This window comes from Dermacentor variabilis, chromosome 9 (genome assembly GCF_050947875.1).
Source record: "Dermacentor variabilis isolate Ectoservices chromosome 9, ASM5094787v1, whole genome shotgun sequence".
In the NCBI taxonomy this organism is placed as follows: domain Eukaryota; kingdom Metazoa; phylum Arthropoda; class Arachnida; order Ixodida; family Ixodidae; genus Dermacentor; species Dermacentor variabilis.
The window spans coordinates 110,022,639-110,041,201 of NC_134576.1; the positions used below are offsets into that span (position 1 = coordinate 110,022,639).

The 18,563-nt window shown below is 45.1% G+C and overlaps 3 protein-coding genes across 4 annotated transcripts in view; 2 read left to right on the forward strand and 1 right to left on the reverse strand.

Moving 5' to 3' along the window:
- Positions 1–10,105, forward strand: part of Sec6 (Exocyst complex component Sec6) — a 31,755-nt gene extending 21,650 nt beyond the window's left edge. The window contains exons 8-9 of the mRNA XM_075668988.1: positions 5,032–5,125; positions 6,950–10,105. Coding sequence (XP_075525103.1) covers positions 5,032–5,125; positions 6,950–7,245 — 390 coding nt within the window. The 3' untranslated portion in view covers positions 7,246–10,105. The remainder of the gene's footprint in view (positions 1–5,031; positions 5,126–6,949) is intronic.
- A 1,452-nt stretch (positions 10,106–11,557) lies between these two features.
- LOC142557277 (uncharacterized) lies at positions 11,558–12,563 on the reverse strand. The gene has a single exon (XM_075668993.1). It carries the CDS (start codon positions 11,987–11,989, stop codon positions 11,558–11,560), a length of 432 nt encoding a protein of 143 aa, XP_075525108.1. The 5' UTR covers positions 11,990–12,563.
- Positions 12,564–12,981: 418 nt separating this feature from the next.
- The window catches only part of GlnRS (Glutaminyl-tRNA synthetase), a 29,295-nt gene continuing 23,713 nt past the window's right edge, over positions 12,982–18,563 (forward strand). For both annotated transcript variants that reach the window (XM_075668994.1, XM_075668995.1), the window contains exons 1-5: positions 12,982–13,145; positions 13,364–13,517; positions 15,445–15,630; positions 16,082–16,212; positions 18,154–18,223. In XM_075668994.1, the coding sequence (XP_075525109.1) occupies positions 13,011–13,145; positions 13,364–13,517; positions 15,445–15,630; positions 16,082–16,212; positions 18,154–18,223 (676 nt within the window). In that variant the 5' untranslated portion in view covers positions 12,982–13,010. The remainder of the gene's footprint in view (positions 13,146–13,363; positions 13,518–15,444; positions 15,631–16,081; positions 16,213–18,153; positions 18,224–18,563) is intronic.

Consider the following 18,563-nt stretch of genomic DNA (forward strand, 5'->3'; position numbering starts at 1 on the left):
CAAGCACATGCGCTCCCTTTGGTAAACACACAAGGCGATACCCTACAAGATCAGGCGGACTCACTTGGGGAGCACTTTGAGAGTGTATCAAGCTCAAATCATTATTCGCAATCCTTCCTAAAATATAAACAAATAGAAGAATGCAAGCCACTCATCAATAAATGCCGACAGAATGAACCGTACAATTGCCCTTTTAGTGCTGCCGAGTTGAAAGCTGCCTTGAGCGCATGCAAGAGTTCCGCACCAGGATCTGATAGAATCATGTATGAAATGCTCAAAAACTTACACAATGACACGCAACTTACACTACTCACACTTTTCAACACCATCTGGGATGCAGGGTACCTTCCAACCGCCTGGAAGGAAGCCATTGTAGTCCCTGTTTTGAAACAAGGCAAAGACCCTTCCTCAGTGGCAAGTTACCGCCCGATAGCCCTCACAAGTTGCATTTGTAAGGTGTTCGAAAAAATGATAAATCGGCGACTCATTCATTTCCTTGAACAGAGCAAAATGCTTGATCCTTATCAGTGCGGCTTCCGAGAAGGGCGCTCCACAACCGATCATCTCGTGCGTGTTGAAGGGAATATCCGGGACGCATTTATACATAAACAGTTCTTCCTATCGATATTTCTCGATATGGAAAAGGCGTATGACACAACGTGGCGTTACGGAATCTTAAGAGACCTGTCAGAAATGGGCATCCACGGTAATATGTTTAATATAATAAAAAGCTATCTGTCAAATCGTACCTTCCGGGTAAGTCGGCAATGCACTCTCACGTCCTTTTACGCAAGAAACGGGTGTACCCCAAGGAGGCGTGCTCAGCTGCACGCTATTTATCGTGAAGATGAACACACTTCGTGCTTCACTACCACCCGCCATCTTTTACTCTGTCTACGTGGACGACATTCAAATAGCTTTCAAATCTTGTAACCTCGCAGTCTGCGAGAGACAGGTACAGCATGGCCTGAACAAAGTGTCAATGTGGGCAGACAAGAATGGGTTTAAGATCAATCCTAACAAAAGCTCTTGTGTTCTTTTTACAAGAAAGAGAGGACTTATCCCAGATCCTTGCATAGAACTGCGTGGACAACAGATACCTGTAAACAAAGAACACAAATTTCTAGGTGTCATACTTGACTACAGACTCACTTTCGTCCCCCACATTAAACATCTTAAAGAAAAATGTCTGAAAACAATGAACATAATGAAACTTCTGTCCCAGACTACGTGGGGTAGTGACAGGAAGTGTTTAATGAATCTATATAAAAGCCTCATTCGATCGCGACTAGACTATGGTGCCGTGATTTATCACTCTGCCGCCCCGAGCGCACTAAAGATGCTAGACCCAGTCCACCATCTAGGAATCCGACTGGCCACTGGCGCTTTCAGAACGAGTCCCATACAAAGTTTATATGTAGAATCAAATGAGTGGTCACTTCATCTGCAGAGAACATACATCAGCCATACATATTTTCTGAAAGTCCACTCAAACCCCCAACATCCCTGTTTTAGTACCATTAATGACATGACATGTGCTACACTCTTTCGCAATCGTCCGTCCGTAAGACAGCCTTTCTCGCTGCGTGTGAGGGAGCTTAGCGAAGAAATGCACGTTCCACTCCTCGAGCTTCGCCTAATGCATCCAGCCAAGCTGCTACCTCCTTGGGAGTGGCAGCTCATACAATGTGATATATCGTTCGTGGAAGTCACAAAGCATGCCCCAGAGATTGAAATCAAGATGCATTTCCGGGAACTCCAGCACAAATACTCCTGCACGGAGTTCTACACAGACGCATCAAAGTCACACAACGGGGTATCCTATGCAGCCGTCGGTCCATCCTTCTCGGAATCCGACGTACTGCACCCGGAAACTAGTATCTTTACGGCTGAGGCCTACGCACTTTTGTCGGCTGTGAAGCATATCAGGAAATCAAAACTCCAGAAATCAGTCATATATACGGACTCCCTTAGTGTTGTAAAGGCCTTGATATCATTCTCTAACCACAAAAATCCGGTAATTAACGAACTCTATTCTGCTCTGTGTAAAGCCCATATAGGTAATCAACATGTCATCATATGCTGGGTGCCAGGTCATAGGGGCATCGAGGGAAACGTTCTAGTCGACCAGATGGCCACATCAATTTCATTGCATGCAGTTAACCCTACTGCTTCGGACCTCGTCACAGACCTGAAGCCCTTCTTACGGAGGAAACTACGGAACCACTGGCAACGCCTATGGGACGCGGAAACAAATAATAAGCTCCACGGGATAAAGCCACAGTTAGGATTCTGGCCTTCCGTAACAAAATCACGCCGGACAGATGTCCTATTCTGTCGTCTAAGAATAGGACACACATTTGGCACACATAACTTTTTACTCACCGGAAACGAGCCTCCAACCTGCGGTAGATGCGGGGAGAGGCTCACCGTCCTCCACGTCCTTCTGGAGTGTCCGAAAGCCGAATACGAAAGAAAGAAACATTTTCCCATAGCATACCGGCAGCAGATCCCCCTTCATCCAGTAATGTTACTCGGCCCAGAACCGCTATTTGACACCAACGCGGTCCTAAGTTATCTGAAAGATGTTGTGTTTCATGTTTTTAGCCCCACATGTTCGTAGCGTCTCCTCTCTTCAGAGGATGGCGCTGTGATAACTATTTTGAATAGCACATGCCTCTAGGCCCTTGTGGTTCAAGGGCTCTGGCGAGGCAGCAGTGCTCCAAGAAATTTTACCATCTTATATATTTTATATTTTGCATCATCCTTCTACGATGGATTTTAATGTTCATAGTACTCGTCATTAATCATCGCCATAATTTTATAGCACATAGATTTTACGCACTTTACAGCGACTGTTTTTAGGCCACTATACAGCCAAGTCACATCTTCGTCACAGAACTCATCATTCCACCGCGAAATCACTAACACTGTCTTGGCGCTCTTTGGCCATATCTGGCCCTTGCGCCACTAAACCACATACATTCATTCATTTCATTCCACTGCTGGCATGGGCGTTTTTCCCACGTGCATGAACATTCCTGCCTATGAGCTGTGTGCATACCACACCGCAGTGCATGCACTGGACTGAGAGGAATGGACAGTAAATTTCAATTTAAATCTATCCAATCCCTTCATTCAGAACTGACAAAATGCCGGCTGGTTTTTGTTGGTCTCATCTCGTCCTCCATTGAGGTGCGATGCCTGTGACACCGCTGACGGTGCTCCCTATGGCGCCTTCAGCACAACGCTAAACCTCACTATTGCTTTCAGGGCTTCACCTTCAGGTAAAACTGATAATTTTTATCAAACTTTCTCCGCCTTGTGGATTTCTTCTGTGCTGATTTGCTGTATTCAGTAACGCTTCCTGACAATTTTTTAGCTGTAATTTTATTATCGGTTACATTAAAGACATTTGAGGGGACACTAAGCACAGACGTTAAATCATGGTCGAAGGTGAGCCAATGACCTTGCATAGCTCCACCTCGCCTCAGAGTCAAATTGGATATGATACTTGCAGTCAGCCTCGTTCGTTGAGGTTGAGGTGCTTTTGGTCTTGCCTCAGCTTTCCGCCACAGCCAGTGACCTCGCCTTGACCTATCTCAACCTCGTTATTGAAGTCAGTCAGGTGCTCACCGTCATTTCTCAACATTGTTTCAAGAATTTCTTGACGATTGCAGCACCTGCTGTGAAAGCTTGCGGTTTTCGCAATAATTTCTTCTGATGGAAATATATATGTAGTAGATGGGTTGCCAAGTTGAACATACATTGTTGATTTTACATTATAGCAGTACTATTACAAAGTCATCGCTCATATTAAAGCCTTGTGTGGCTGAATGGGATGGTGAGAAGCATTCATGCCCTTCCAGTGGATCATTGGATTCTCATGTGCTAAACGTTTAGAAAGCATCCGCTGCTTTTACCACCATAATTTAAGACAAAAGCCACAGAGAGAATTGAGATCTCCAGCTCCTCGCTTTTCTCTGCTCTGTTCAAAGCGATGCTGGCAAAGCAAAACCAGTTGACACACTCCAACTGGTTCAGATTCAGAATGTGCCTATGGTACATTTGGCTGATTCCTACTGGTTTCCAACTCAAATTGCAATGCTGTGGAGAACGATCAAGATTGGAGCCAGAGAAGGCGTTTGTTCAGCCACTTCCCAAAGCAATATAAGGCTGGAAGCAATATGAGGCTACAAGCAGTGACACATCACTGCTGCTTCGCTTAAGGAAAACAGTCAGCACCTAAAGCAGCAGAAACCATGTGACTGGTATTCTGGCAGATCTTTAGTTGTGCTCTACGAGGCATTACTCTTGGAACGATCACATTCGAGAATACTTTAACTTTCGCGAGAGATTGCATGACTAGCACAGGATGTGTCTCCGTCCACAAGCAAGGGCGTTCCTGGCACTGTGCTACTTGTGCACTGTGCCTGCTTGGTACTGCGGCAAGAAAACTGCCACTCACAGACGACAATGCATCCGGCGTGAATCACGTGATCTCTCGAAATTGATTGTCCAAGAGTATTGCTCCAGGATGAAGGCGAGAGCGCCTCCAAGTGCTCCGAGTAGACCAGGAGAATGTGTTCAGAGTGGTCAGCTTCGGCCAGTCAACAGTAAAGCAAGCTGCAAGCGCATGGGAGCAATGAGTGAAATGACAGTGCGTCACCCAACTGGCTAGTGGCAACTCTAGAATTGCACGTTATTGGGGTGTTGCTGACGACCTGACACCTTCCAAGAGGAACTAGTGTTTTGTGCCTTGTATTTTTCTTTATTTGTTCTTTCTCTAATTTTTCTTTCTTCTTTTTCCTTTTTTAAGGGATTTGCAATTATTGAGTTAGTTGGTAGGGGTTCATGCTAGAAAGAAAGGTAGGCATGCAGGCACAAATGGGCAACACAACAGGTCATGCTGTCCGCTTCCCACGACTTGTGTCCATGTCTGTGCCCCCACCTTTTTCATAGCGTGAATATTCGCTCCCCTGGTCACCTAGAGGACACCTTATAAGGGTGCCGCAACTCTTAACGTTGCAGGGTTACGAGGAGCGTAAGGATGCAGCCGAGAAGATCAACCGAGAGAGTGACAAACTTGCAGAGTTTTTCAGGAAGGCCACACCACCGTCAGCAGGTGAGAGAGAAAGTATAAACGGCTTATTGTGAACACTTGGAACAAAGCAAGGGCAGCTGAACGTAGACGTAGAAAAGCAGTTAGTGTAAAACACTTGATTTTCTGTCACTGTCCAAATGCGTATGCACTGCACAAAGCTCTTCTTATTTCTCACTTTTTTCTGATGCTTACTTTTTATGCATATATATGTCTTTGTATAGCTAAATATCATTGGGAGTAAGTAAACAGTGGCAGTGACAGAGTGGAGGTGTATATATAAAATATGTAACAAAAGAAAGTACTTGATGCAGGCTTGGGCTTCATTTGATTAATTAATGAATCGAATCATGCCAAATTTCACATACTATACCCAAACGTTTTGCATAGTTTTCTTCAAATGAGCAGTTACTAAAATATGCACTAGTGCCACAGCAAACTCAGCTTTATCAAGGAATGCAGTATCTGCACCCTGCTCTAGCGCGTTTGTCTAGGCACACTGTAGTGGCAATTGGTGAGTGACAGCACATGATTAATAGAGTCTTATAGTGGTAAAATTTGGAGCACAATAAAACTGCACAGTATTTTGAGCCAGTTAGCATGTCATTCTTTTTTCTTCTGAAAAGACCTCTGGACTTACAATACATGTTGGACCTATGGATTGAGCTTAATTTTATGTTAAAATTTTAGTGTTTTTGCCAGCTTACCTGCATATATTATAATATATATATATGTATATATATATATATATATATATATATATATATATATATATATATATATATCTGGAATGAATTTGCCTGTACAACGAAGGAACTTGGCACCCTCGACGACCAATTTGTTGCTTTACTATGAACAGTATGTAGCCTTGCCACCACGTCCTTCCGCAGATGTCGCCAAGGTGTGCTCCGTGCTGACGTCAATGGCAGTGCTAGTGACGTACTTGGAGAGCGTGCCGATATAAGTGCTGGACTGCACTGGGAATCGCTCAACTCATAGTACACTGCGTTTCAGAACACATGAACGGGTGCGATGGCTGACGAATGCATCACAGTTGATGGCGACATGGTGATGCAGTTGTAACTGATGACCAATGTCTTCAAAGCCGTCTGAGGCATAAGATGTGAATGTAAATTAAGGCAACGATGATGAAAAGATTGTGTAAACGAACAAAAAATTTTGATAGCAAGGGAGGTGATGGCGGCATTTGACAATCTGCAGCTTTATCTTGCATGTTTCCGGCGTTTTGCCGCAGCAGATGCTATCAGCCTAGGTGCAGTGAGGTTGGCTGAAGTCGCACAGCACAGAAAAAGTTGCCGACTAATTTTGCCGAGTTTCTTTTCAGTTCATCTCGGAAAGGTTTTCTTTTTGTCGAATGTGCTTAGCCTGCGCTATTGCGAGCGGTACGGTGCATGACTTTTACAATGAAGTGGCCTGAATAACGAAGGAATTTTGAGGTCCCGAGCACTTCGTTATAAAGGCATTTCACTGTGCATATAAATATATATAATTTGCAAGTGGAAGTGCTACGAAGTCAGTAGCAAGACTGCACAGACATAAGCCAAATGCTATGGTATACATATTAAAACAAGGTGAGGTTACATAACAGTTCGTGAAGGCAGTAATGTGAAAATTGTATTGGATTGATAAGTAGCCACATCAGGACATTGAACCAGATATTTTTGCGCAAGATTTTAGTGTTCTCTGATTGAGTGATTGATTGACTGTGGTACTATGTTACAACAACATGTACAACATGTGCAAGAGAGACTTGAACTTTCTGTTGCACGTCCTTTCAGTCACAGTTTTATGCAAACATCTGGTGTCTTTCTTTTCACGCCTGCACAGCGAGTTCGCGTAGGGGTGGCAGCATGGGTTCACACGGTTCCTCGCCACTGGACGCCCTTCCGCTGCTCGCGGAGGTGCTCAAGATGAAGGACACGAGCCTGCTCAGCCTGGAAGTGTCGGGACTCATCAAGCGCTACCCGGACATCTCGGGCGAGCACCTGCAGTCCCTGCTGCTGCTGCGCGGCGACATGTCGCGCAACGAGGCGCGCACCCTCGTGGCAGAGATGCGCTCCGACGACCAGCCCCTAGGGATCGGCGCACCCAAGAGCGTCTTCTCCGACATTGTGCTCACGTAGCCCCTGCACAGGACACATGGGTGGACTTATTTCGGCGCGTCCGCGGGTGCATGTGCTAGCGGAGACCACCTGCGGAGCAACACCTCTGGGCGACGGACTAGATCCTCGCCCCAAGGCAAATGGGAGGCCAACAAGATACTGCTCACAGGATCAGTTCAGTGGAGTAGCAGGACACAAGTATACACATGTGCCCACGTGGGGGGCGTCAGAGAGGGCAAATGCCAACCTCCTGGGCCATGCCCCTCGTATCTGCATCCCCCCCCTTCCCCTTATTCCTGCCTCTGTACGTCACCTTGTTTCATACTAGGTACATGCCGATTAGTTGGATAGTTGTCAAGTATCTCGGATGAAGTCACTGAATAACGTTCCAACTGAAATGATGGTTCAGTATTGGGCTTATTGATTAATCGCTGGGCTCATTATTTAGCACCCTGAGTCTTCACCATGATGTACAGTTGGATGTACAGGTGGCCACAAAAGTTTAATAGACACGGGATTTGCAAGAAAGCTGAATTGCCGCAAAGCCCGGGCACGTAGCCTCAAATCGACGAGTTTTCGTGCGCAGTAGCCTTCGTGACCTACGTAGTTATTTATTAAACTAGAACTGCTATGCCTTAACAGGAACAGCGGTTCATATCTCTCGCGCAGCCCGTGTCCCGCAAACATCTGTGGCCTGCTGTACGGGACGCTGTTATGAATTGCCCGACATAATTATTACCGAGTGATTCATGCGATGAGACAAATCTGCAGCCCCTCCCATGGGCTCTGGGGTGCCTTGCCGCTTTTGCACCCTCGCACCTTGTGTGCCTGCCTATACAGTAATACTGGTAATGATAATAAATGGACGTAATGCAATGCATTGCAGTGCAATAAAGTTACGCTTACACACAAGTTTGTGGGCAGTCTACATGATAGTGCGTCCTATTGCAACATTGGTTACCATGATGCACTATTCATGTTACTGAAAAGCAGTAATGTCAAACATCAATTTAACAAAGTTGATATGACTCAATAAACCCTTTCGCTAAATTGTAAACATTTACACCGTACACTTATTGTAAACCGTACACTTATTGGAGAGGAAGAAAAAAAAATCATTCTTTTGCCTCCTTACGCATTAATCTTGTGGAGCCCACTTAGCATTCTTAGCAGGTCAGGAGCATCCGTCACCTGAACTGCTCCCGACATCAAAATCTGTTGCACCTATGTTTTCCCAATACTTTGTCTAATTGTGCAAGACTTGTCGTTCATTGGTTTGAGCATTTTAATGCATTAGGCTCTACGATTGTGTGTCGTGAAATGAAAAGCACTTCGTAAAATTGTTTCATTAAATGGGAGGTCTGACTGTACTATCAGTAAAAGAAATGGAGAGAGCACGGGTCCTGCAAAAAGAAAAAAGAAACTGTTTTTAGTTAAAGCTGGAAAAAACTGCAACAAAAAGTTATCAAAACCGAGAGTTCTCACTAATTGAGTCGTTCCCAGCCAGCCATGCAGTATTTTTGCGCAGTCTGGCTTTTCAAACTGTGGAAAAAAGAAAGTGACATTGTGTTTGTTGTACATGCTTGCATAGGATGTTACTGTAAATTCCTGCTAGCATTTCTGGGAACCATGGAAATTCAGCTTTCTCCTGAATTTCATCTTTTACAAGCTTTTAACACCAATTGTATGTGGCAGAACACTGGTATAAGTCATGCTTGCTATACCCAAGCAGGAGTGGTTTGCACAAAAGAGCTTAGTGTTACCTTTTGGTGCAAAATTCTGTGTTGGTAAACTAATGCTTTAGGTGGAGGTGTGAGGGGGGCCAGCTATGGAGCTGCGGAAACAAAGCCATGCGTTCAATCACTTGTTCACTGTTTCGGGTGTCTCATTGCCTAAAGATACATTTCAAAGAACAAGGTTGTAGGTTTATGTCTGTGTTACCAGTGGCAAGCTAGATAATCTCTCACGAACAGCTGCACTGCATATAGCTTAACTCAATCACAATGATTCATTGATTTCATAGATGTGCTCGGAATAACCAACTCATAGAACCAAACAGCCTAGTTTGTGCATTCGAACCTAGATATAGCAAAGTAAATAAAAAGATTTTCTAGTTGCCATCAGCATACTATAAGAAACTGCGTATGTGCTTTACAACAGATAATGTAATAGAGCTATTTTCATGTTCGGTGCAATGATGTTTGCTTTTCTTAAAAGCAGCCTTTACGGATGAATTCTGAGTGTGGCCTAAAAGAAGGTAATTTGATTTAAAGCTGCACAAGCTTTCCAAATAAAAGTTTAGTAGACCACATCACTTGACTATCGAGTCATGCGTGAGTGACAATCTAGCATGCTTGTTTGCCACGTGCCATACCTCAGACATTGTTGGACGCTTAGCTATCGACGGATTGCAGGGCGTGCCGAGGTCAAGCATTCAGGCCACAAGCGAAGCAAGACAGAGCTTGTCGGAGTGTCGAGGGTGCTCCTTAGCTGTACTTTGTTGAAGACAAAGCAGCGTCGGCTGTTTCAAATTGCCACACACACCATAACATCGTTTTACAGTGTCCAACAGCTATTCTGTCGCTGCAATCTGTATGTACATGAATTTAGCATTAACATTGCTTGCTTCCTTGAAGCCTCTTCGAAATTTGTGCGTGTGTTGCCGTTTATTTTGCTGTATGTGTGTACAAGACTATGTGTCATGCTTAATATATTGTTCTTGCTCGCCAGAGCACTCCCTGTGCAAATCCTTCTTGACATGCTTCATTAAATGGCACTCTTGAACAGTAGTTTCTCTCTGACATTGCAGCACATTTACCAACAGTCACTATGCTGTGTAATGGAAAGTCGCCTATTAAAAATGTTTTCTCGAAATTTTTCATCTCGCTGTGCTGATGTGTTCTATAAAACTCTACGAAAGCTTTTTTTTTTTTTTTTCTTTAAGTCCATGGCTTACTTGTTGCAATGGCTACATCGCTTTGCTGGTGAGTTCGAGAGTTCAAATCTGTACCCTGGAAGCACTTTTTGCATTCTGCTGGGGATAGAATGCCAAAAGTACTTGTGTTCTTCGATTTAGGTGCACGTTAAGGATCCCCTCGTGGTCGGAATTAATTTGTAGCCCTCCCACTGCGTCCTGCACGGGTCCAGTGTTTTAGGATGCTAAACCCCAGACTTCGATGACAACCACTGGCTTGCTTTGGTGTGAAAAAGCTTGGCCTTGCAACACCCTTTACTGGCTTATGTGTCGTCACAAAACAAATTGCATAAATTGAGCCTTGTTCAGTTTGGCTGTCTGAAGAGGTGGGCATACTTCTGGGGCAAAATGCATTGTCCAGGTGGTGGATTAAGAAATTATATTAACTTTTCAATGGTTCACTTTAGCACATGTGCTGAAATTGAAGCCGAGCCGTCTGCTCATCAGAAGTAAGACTAGCACCACGTTCGAGGCATCCATGCTTAAGATGTGCTATGAAATGCAATGGCGTTCCAGGCGACACTCTAGTGAAAGCTTCCCTCTAGCACTTTGGAATGATATTAACTGGAATGCCAGCAAATCCTTGGGAATTGATATCATGAAAGTGGTATTCTTGCAATATCTGCTAAGCAGTCATGACATCACAACTCCTCAGTTTCTATGTAGAAATTTCAACATGCGCTCTTAGGGGAATATAACAGTTAATAAATACATTCAGTTAGCTATCTGGACATTTCAATTCATCATGGAGGTCATTTCACTTCCAGCAATTTACCTGAAGTGCCAAAGCAGTGCTATCTCAGGCATTTTTTTTTTATCACGTTTAGCGATGCGACTCTTATGCAAAAAACAAGATGCTAATTTAAGGCAATCTACATTTGCCAGGTTTAACGACGTGATTATGCAAAAAGCAAAAGTTGCTTACGGCTGGCAGTAGTTGATATCGTTCAAAACGGGTTTCCAAAAGCCACGATCAAAAAAGCACTATAAGGAAATGAGTGTACACTTGTACTATGCAAACGCCCAGGCAAGTGTGTGTGTTTTTTCTCGAGCACGCCTAACCTGCAAACTTTCGCGTGTCCCCGCAAGCTCCAGCTCTTTGTTCTGCGCCCCAAAGCTCCTCAGCGCAAGCAATTAAAAGGCAGACGTATTTTGTCAACACACTATATATAGCCACCAGACGAGCTATAAACGAGCCGGCAGCATTTTTTTAATAACTTCTGCCGCCTATGAATACACGCGCACGCCAAAACGAGACGCGGACGAAAAGGGGTGGGAGGACCGAACAGTTGTAACGTTGCGACGACCGACACGTTGACACGCACACAAACCACGCACGCTTTTCACTGTCACCGTCTCTCAGACGGGCACGACTCTGACGGGCAAAATGCGACAGTGAACGCCTTCGATGTCGACCTCTCGCTTCCCGATGAGGAAGTCCGCCTCATCCACCGTCCACGTCTTGATAAGATGCACGTAGGCCACCTTCGTCCGGGCCCAGCCGCCGAACTTAACTTCCGGGCAGTGATCGATAAATTTGCACAGCTTGGGCCATATCTCGGGGCAGTCCACGTCGAACTTGAAGATGACCGTCGTCGACCAATCGTAGTCGGCGGGAAACGCCAGCGCCTGGTAGAGCTCGTCGTCGGTCAGGAAGTGCGTGATGACCGAGTCCGACGGCGTCGAGATGTCGCCGTTGAGCCGATACACCCTGTCGATCCACGGGTCCGTCTCGTCCAGCCACGGATCGAAGTCGTCCTCGAGGCAGTCTCCCTGGTACAGGGCTCCCATGCTTCTTATACGTAGAGCGGAGCAATTGAAGGGGTATTTCGGGACCGCACCTGCTGATTGTCTCGCGATTTGCTTTGCACCGGCAAAACGAAGCCAACTAATGCTCTTGTTGTTCAACAACGCCAGCGCAACGCCGCCATACTCTCTCTCTCTTTTTCTTTTTTAACAGCAGACAAACAGCAACAGCTGCAAACTCGACCGAGGCCGTGCTTGCGTAATGACGTTTATCCGTTTATCGACCGCTCTCGCGCTACATCAGAAGGACAACTTCGCTTAAACCGTGCATTAAGAGCTGCAGTCGTTGCAACAAGAGACAAGAGCTTGACATTAGACTTATAAAAGCCTTCGCTAGCAACTTTTTCTTTTTTGGCTTTGCTCTAGTTTTGGTCCCAGCCTGTGAAATTGAGCAAACTTGAAGCAGAGTGTAGAACTGTTGCTGTGCAAAGCTGGGCCGCTATGCTATCCGTGTCGATCACCAGAAGGTGAAACTCCAACATCTAGAGACAGGAAGCTAATCGATAATAATGCGATTGCCTAAACCCATGTCTAAACCGTAACTTGGACGTGAGCACGTGCTGAGCACCTAAATGGGCAAACCTAACATTCACCTATCGTCACCTCGTGGATGAAATGCAAAACAAACACCGAATAAGGAAGTACCAGGAAGTACGTGTGCACTTCGTGTGTATTTCGTTTTATTTCTTTCCCGGTAGATGGGGACTCTGTCTACTGAGATGTGTCGAGTTTTGGCTCTCTCGCTTCTGACAGTCCACAAGCTTTTATACCTAAAATCAATTACGCGCTTAGCGTTCTTTGCATTGTGCAGTTAAATCTGTTGAATTCACGCGTGCACGAGACAATCCCAAATTCAAGGTTAGCTCATGACGTCATTCCCTCTCTGTATCGCCATCGCATCTGCCTGCAGTACGTCTAGGAGTAATTATATAAAAAAAAGAGGAAGCGAAAAGAAAAAGAAACTTTTCGTCGTCTTTCAGCACTTCCGGTTCTTGTTCTGGCCAACATGGCAGCTTCTGCGAACGCGTCGATGAGCGACCGCGAGCTCAAGTTTGTTCAGATCGGGCTCAGCGAGCAGAAGGCGAAGGAGACGGCGAAAAATGCGACGCTTTCGCAGGGCCTCTTTGACGCCATCGTCGCGGTGAGTCCCGAGAACAGAACGTACCCTGCCGAGTTGACAGCTTTCGGGCGATGCCGGCTCGCCGGCACCTAGCTCCGTTCTCGCACCGCGTGCGATTTTGCATCATCCGTGAAACCTGACACTTGTCAATCTGCGATGGTGCCGCGCGCTTTGCTTTCGTCGCCTGTAACTCGACCGTTTTGCGGCAATGTGACGCGTTTCTTCGATTTCTTTTACAGGCCGAGGGAAAAGCGAACAAGCCGATCACGAAAGCGATGGGCAACCTTCTGTACCATGTCGTGACCAAGATGAAGGGACAAATAAAACAGTACGAGCTGCTCCTCGTCGAGTACGTCGCCAAGGAAAAGCTCGACTCCGAGGCCAAGCTGACAGGTATACGCATGCCGCGTCGTGAACGAGCGCCATGTGTTTTCGCCGCTTGTTTTTTATGTCTGTCGATCGTGCGTGGCCGGCAGATATCCATCATCTTGCTTACGTGCGCTTGTCACAGCTCGCAGAGAGCAGTCTTTTCTCTCTCTCTCTCTCTCTCTCTCTCTCATTTTTTTTTCTCGTGTCTTTCTTGGCTTTCGCTCACCAATTAACGTTGCAGGCATGCCGACTGCCAAAGGCGCGTCTACACGACATAACCTGCTTAACTGAGCGAAACCAAAGAAACTCGGAAAAATTAAGAAAGAATGGGAAAAATCCCCTGGAATGACTCCTCGCGTCTCCCAATAGTGTGTCCCTAGTCACCTAATCAATAAATAAATGCTGACAGCGTGTTGTTTCAGCAATCGCATACTATTTGAGGGAAAGTTCCATCATTTTGCTTACGTTCGCTTGTCACAGCTTGCTGGAAACCGTTTCTTCTTCCTTTTTTTTTTTGTGTCCTTCTTTGGTTTAGCTTACCGATTGGTCTTTGTTGAGGCTGCTTAGGTGCTGAAATGTGTTCGAAAATTCCAGGTCGTGTTTAACCAGGACAACCCACCTTTGTACCTTTGGCATGTTAGTACTATGCTGAACCACTGCATCACTCAAGAAGTACTTGTAAGGCAGTGATGGCGTGGTAATTTCGTGATCAAGACTAATGTAAAACGCACCTTAACCCCCAATATGCCCACACAGTATGCTCACCTACTTGTAAGGCCAAGCAGTTAAATTCTACATTGGTGACCGTTGTGAAATTTACTGCCCCGTAAACATTTAAAGATTACGCTCAGAGAAAGAACCAAAAGAGAGTGTGGTAACACAAGTTTACTACTATCACACTTTGAAATTGTTTGCTGATGTGAAAAGGCGGTGTCCATGTGTATGTCTCACACCACGACACCGCCTCAGCTTGGTCATAAAGGTAGGCACAAGAAATCCAGGTTGTACAGGCACCTGCCGCAGTGGGCTGTGGCATTTTGCTGCTTAGTTAAAGGTCGTGAGTTTGATTCCCAGCCACAGTGGCTACATTCTAATGGGGCCAGAACACAGGTAAATGCTTGTGCGCTTAGTTAGAGGCACATTAAAGAAACCGATGTAGTCAAAATAATCTGGAGCCCCCCCCCATCCAACCACAGTATTTCTCATAGCCAATATGTTGCTTTGGAACATTAAACCGTGTAATTGGTTTTGTTTTGATAGAGGTATATGTCCTGCCCAGACAAAAAAGAAAGACTTATGTACCTCATTATGAGCAGTAGCGGACGAGGGCGACAAGAAGTGACAGGACACACTCCTCGCATTTTTCTCGCTTGCAACACACTTGTAATAGATCTCCGACAAGCCCAGACTGTCACCTTAGTGAAGTTATGTGCTCCAGGACTAAAACTAAGCATGAAAACAACACACCAAGAGTTGGAGCGAAAGACTTCCAACAACTTTATTTGGATTAGGGCAATTCAAAATTGCCCATTGGAATACTATACGCCGTATGTCATCATCTGACCTGTTGTCACACATGCCCTGGGGATCATACAGTGGAAAACAGCAAATGAATGCAACCTATAATTCTGCACGGGTTTTGAAGCTCTGTCTCCTTGTGTGTCTTATTTATGTGTGTTCTAGCAGTGCAGTACTAGCAAATCCAAGAATCTGCACTTGTGTGCTCGGTTGCATGGTAGAGAACCGACGTGGTCAAAATTTTTTTCACAGTACCCTTCTGTGGTGCCCCTGATTGCCCACAGGTCAAAACTGGCACCTTGGACCCTATCAATTTTTTATTTCATTCTGCATTGACTGGTGGTGCTGACCTTCTGTGTCACAAGATGAGGCATAGCTGCAGCCAATTCTCCAGCTGATTTGTACTGTTCTCTCTCTCTCCCATCTCGCGCAGCTGCCATGGACTACCTGCTCACCCACCCGGAACCCCCGTTGGACACAAAGGCGTTCGAGACGTACAGTGGCGTTGGTGTTGTTGTCTCGCCTGACCAGATTGAAAAGGCTGTTGAGGACGTCATCAACAAACACCGGGAGAAGCTGGTGGAGGACCGGTACCAGTTCAACGTGGGAACTCTACTTGGTGAGAAGAGAACCCGCTGGTGTGACTCAGTGGCTATGGTGTCATGCTGCTAGTGGCACTTATTAGATTCTGGAGCAATATTCCTGTTGTAGATGGTTCAGCAATCCAGTTACTAATTATTAACTACTGTGCTATTCAACTTGTACTCAATGTTTCGTTTTCTTTTTTTTTTTTCATTTCTTTCTATTTTATGTCTGGACATTTAGTTGTGATCAGTATTACACGCATGCGCCAATGTGTATAAACCTGATTTATTTTTTCCAAGCGGACTTTGCACGAACCTAATATTTCATATTGCTTTAGATAAGAGAAAATCTTTGACCCAATTTGGTGGTCATGTTTCCCGAATATTATTCATATTCAATTTGATTTGGAAATTTCAGCCATTCGAACACTGCTACTGATAAAATTTGACCAACTTTTTCAAATGTGTTCTTTTTCTTTATTGCAGCGGAAGCTCGCTCGAAGCTGCCCTTTGCGGAGGGCAAGTTCATCAAGAACGAGGTGGACTTGCAGGTGCTGCACCTGCTTGGCCCTAAGTCAGACGCTGATCTCCAGAAAGCGTCTCGTCCTAAGACCAAGGTCGGTAGACGTACCACAAATGCAGGGAAAAGGAATTTCGGTCGCTGTCATTCTGGCCCATCCACCAATCATTGAGCGTGCTGGTGTGTTTATGGTGGCTTCATGGATGGTTTTTCTTTGGGATAGAGAAAACTACTATATTGTTGTTACTGCATTCATTTAGAAAGGAGCAGGAAAGTGAGAATTACGAGCTTCAATTTTTCTGTTTCACGTATTAAACGGCAAACACAAAAGATGCATCATATGTGTCGCACTACAGTTCAGTGCAGATTGATTATAGTTGGACTGGTCCAAGATTGCAGGTCAGTAGAATAAACAAAACTCAGTCAGGCTAACATATAGAACATGTCTTTAGCTAAAGCCTTACTTGGACTTTCATTCACTAGATGCTGCCTGGCTCACTCGAACTCGTACTAACCAAACTTGCACCCCACCAAACTTGCTCATCTCCAACTCACTAGAATCAGACTCGTGCAGGCTCGCTCAGAATCACAGATATATACTCCCTCTTGCTCATTCAGGTCTATGAAATCCCCGTCTCACTCAGACATAAGGTATTATCGGATCAACCTCACTGGTGGGTACACAAAGTCAGGCTCACTTGTAATCAGACCAAGTGGACTCAACCTCGCATGAAGTCTGATGTTAAAATCACATGTGTTCCATACTCAGTTGAACTCGCTAAGACTCGCACAAGCTTCAATTCACTTGAACTCAGTCTTACTCGTGCTCTCCCTAACTTGGACTCGCCTCAACTCGCTCACACTCAAGCTCATCATCATCATCAAGCTCATCATCACACTCAAGCTCGCTGGTACTCGCTGAGGCTCAGGCTTGTAGGTGTCCTTGAGTCTGAGTCAGTTGGCTCATGCATGAGTTCAGTGACGAATTCAGTTCAGTAGCTCAGAAGTTCAGTAGCCCAGTCACGTGCTAACAATAATAAGGCAAGCATTTTATTGGCCAACTAGTCTTTGTTCAATGTTAATGAAAGTTTACTGCAGCGAAGTGTATTCATATTTCTGCACATTATTTAAAATAACTTTTTTTGTACCCACGACAGTGGCTTAGTGGCTATGGCATTGTACTGTTGTGCACGTGGTTCTGCGTGTGATTCCGGACTGTCGCTGCTGTGTTCCAGTAGAGGCAGAATGCGACCATGCGTCAGGTGCACAGTAAAGAACTCCGCACGGTCAAGTTTGATCTGGAGCCCTCCACTACAGCATCCCTCATAAGCCACTGTGTAGTTTCGGAATGCTAAGCTCCACAATTTAATTTTTTTTTTTCACATGAATTCTTGAGCACTGAGGACACTAATGCCACAGTTCACAATTTCACAACTTTTCCCTGCACATTCTCATCCACAGTGGGGTTACTTCTTCACAAATAGCTTGTGTTCTTTCATGTGAGACTTGCTCTGATGTGTCTCTGCTCTCTTAGCTAATCAAAGTGCTGAAGCTGAACGAAAGGCTGTTGGAACTGTGTGACATTTAACAGTAATGCATAGATAACAGCTGAACTAGCAGGTGTACAGTCTTATGTGCAGTAGGCAACGAATGAAACATGATTCAAGTGCTTAGTATGTAGCATGGTTTCTGCTGCGATACTGTGTGCATGAGTTTGGTAGTGGCTGAGACAGACAAGTTTCAGATGTGCCTTCGCACCTTTCAGCCTGGATTGACTTCAGCTGAAAAATTTGTCCACATGCCTCGAGGCAGTGGAGAACGTGTCAAAGGCCATGCTTTTATATCACGCCATGCTTCGTTCATTCACATCTCAACCTCGTGTTTGCATTTAATATTTTAACATTTACGCTGCGTTCTTGTTTCCAGTCCAGTCACACTGATGGGGACCTCCTCCTGTAGTATGTTCAGTTTTAGTTAGAATTGCTGCGCTCGAGTAAAATACTTGAAGCTAACGAATCTAATGCATGTCACCTTTTAGGGAGGCAAGGAGCGCCCGAAAGCCTGCACTCCTCGGGATACGCTGTCAGTTGACACTCAAGTGAATAGTGGTGAGAGACCAGCTCCCTCAGTAACTTTTTTGTTTCCTTTCTCTTTCTAAAGTCTGTGTTGCATGTTTGTGTGGAAATTGATGTGGTACTAGCTGTTTTTTTTAATCACTGAAGTCAAACTGTTTCATAATAGACACTGTGATGAGAAAGTAACCCATGTTTCGTTGCACACATTGGCACGCTGGCCAAAGGATCTTCGGCCAACTGCAGTTAGTGCAGAACAACATAGGAAAATAATTTTATTTGTTTGTTTGTTTGTTTCTTTCTTTCTTTGTTTATAAATAAATACTGCAGTCCTCAATGGGGATTTTCGCAGGGAGGTTATGAAAGTTACGAGATC

Bases quoted from the DNA above. Each gene is read 5' to 3' on its own strand.
- LOC142557277 (XM_075668993.1), bottom strand. From the start codon at position 11,989: ATGGGAGCCCTGTACCAGGGAGACTGCCTCGAGGACGACTTCGATCCG.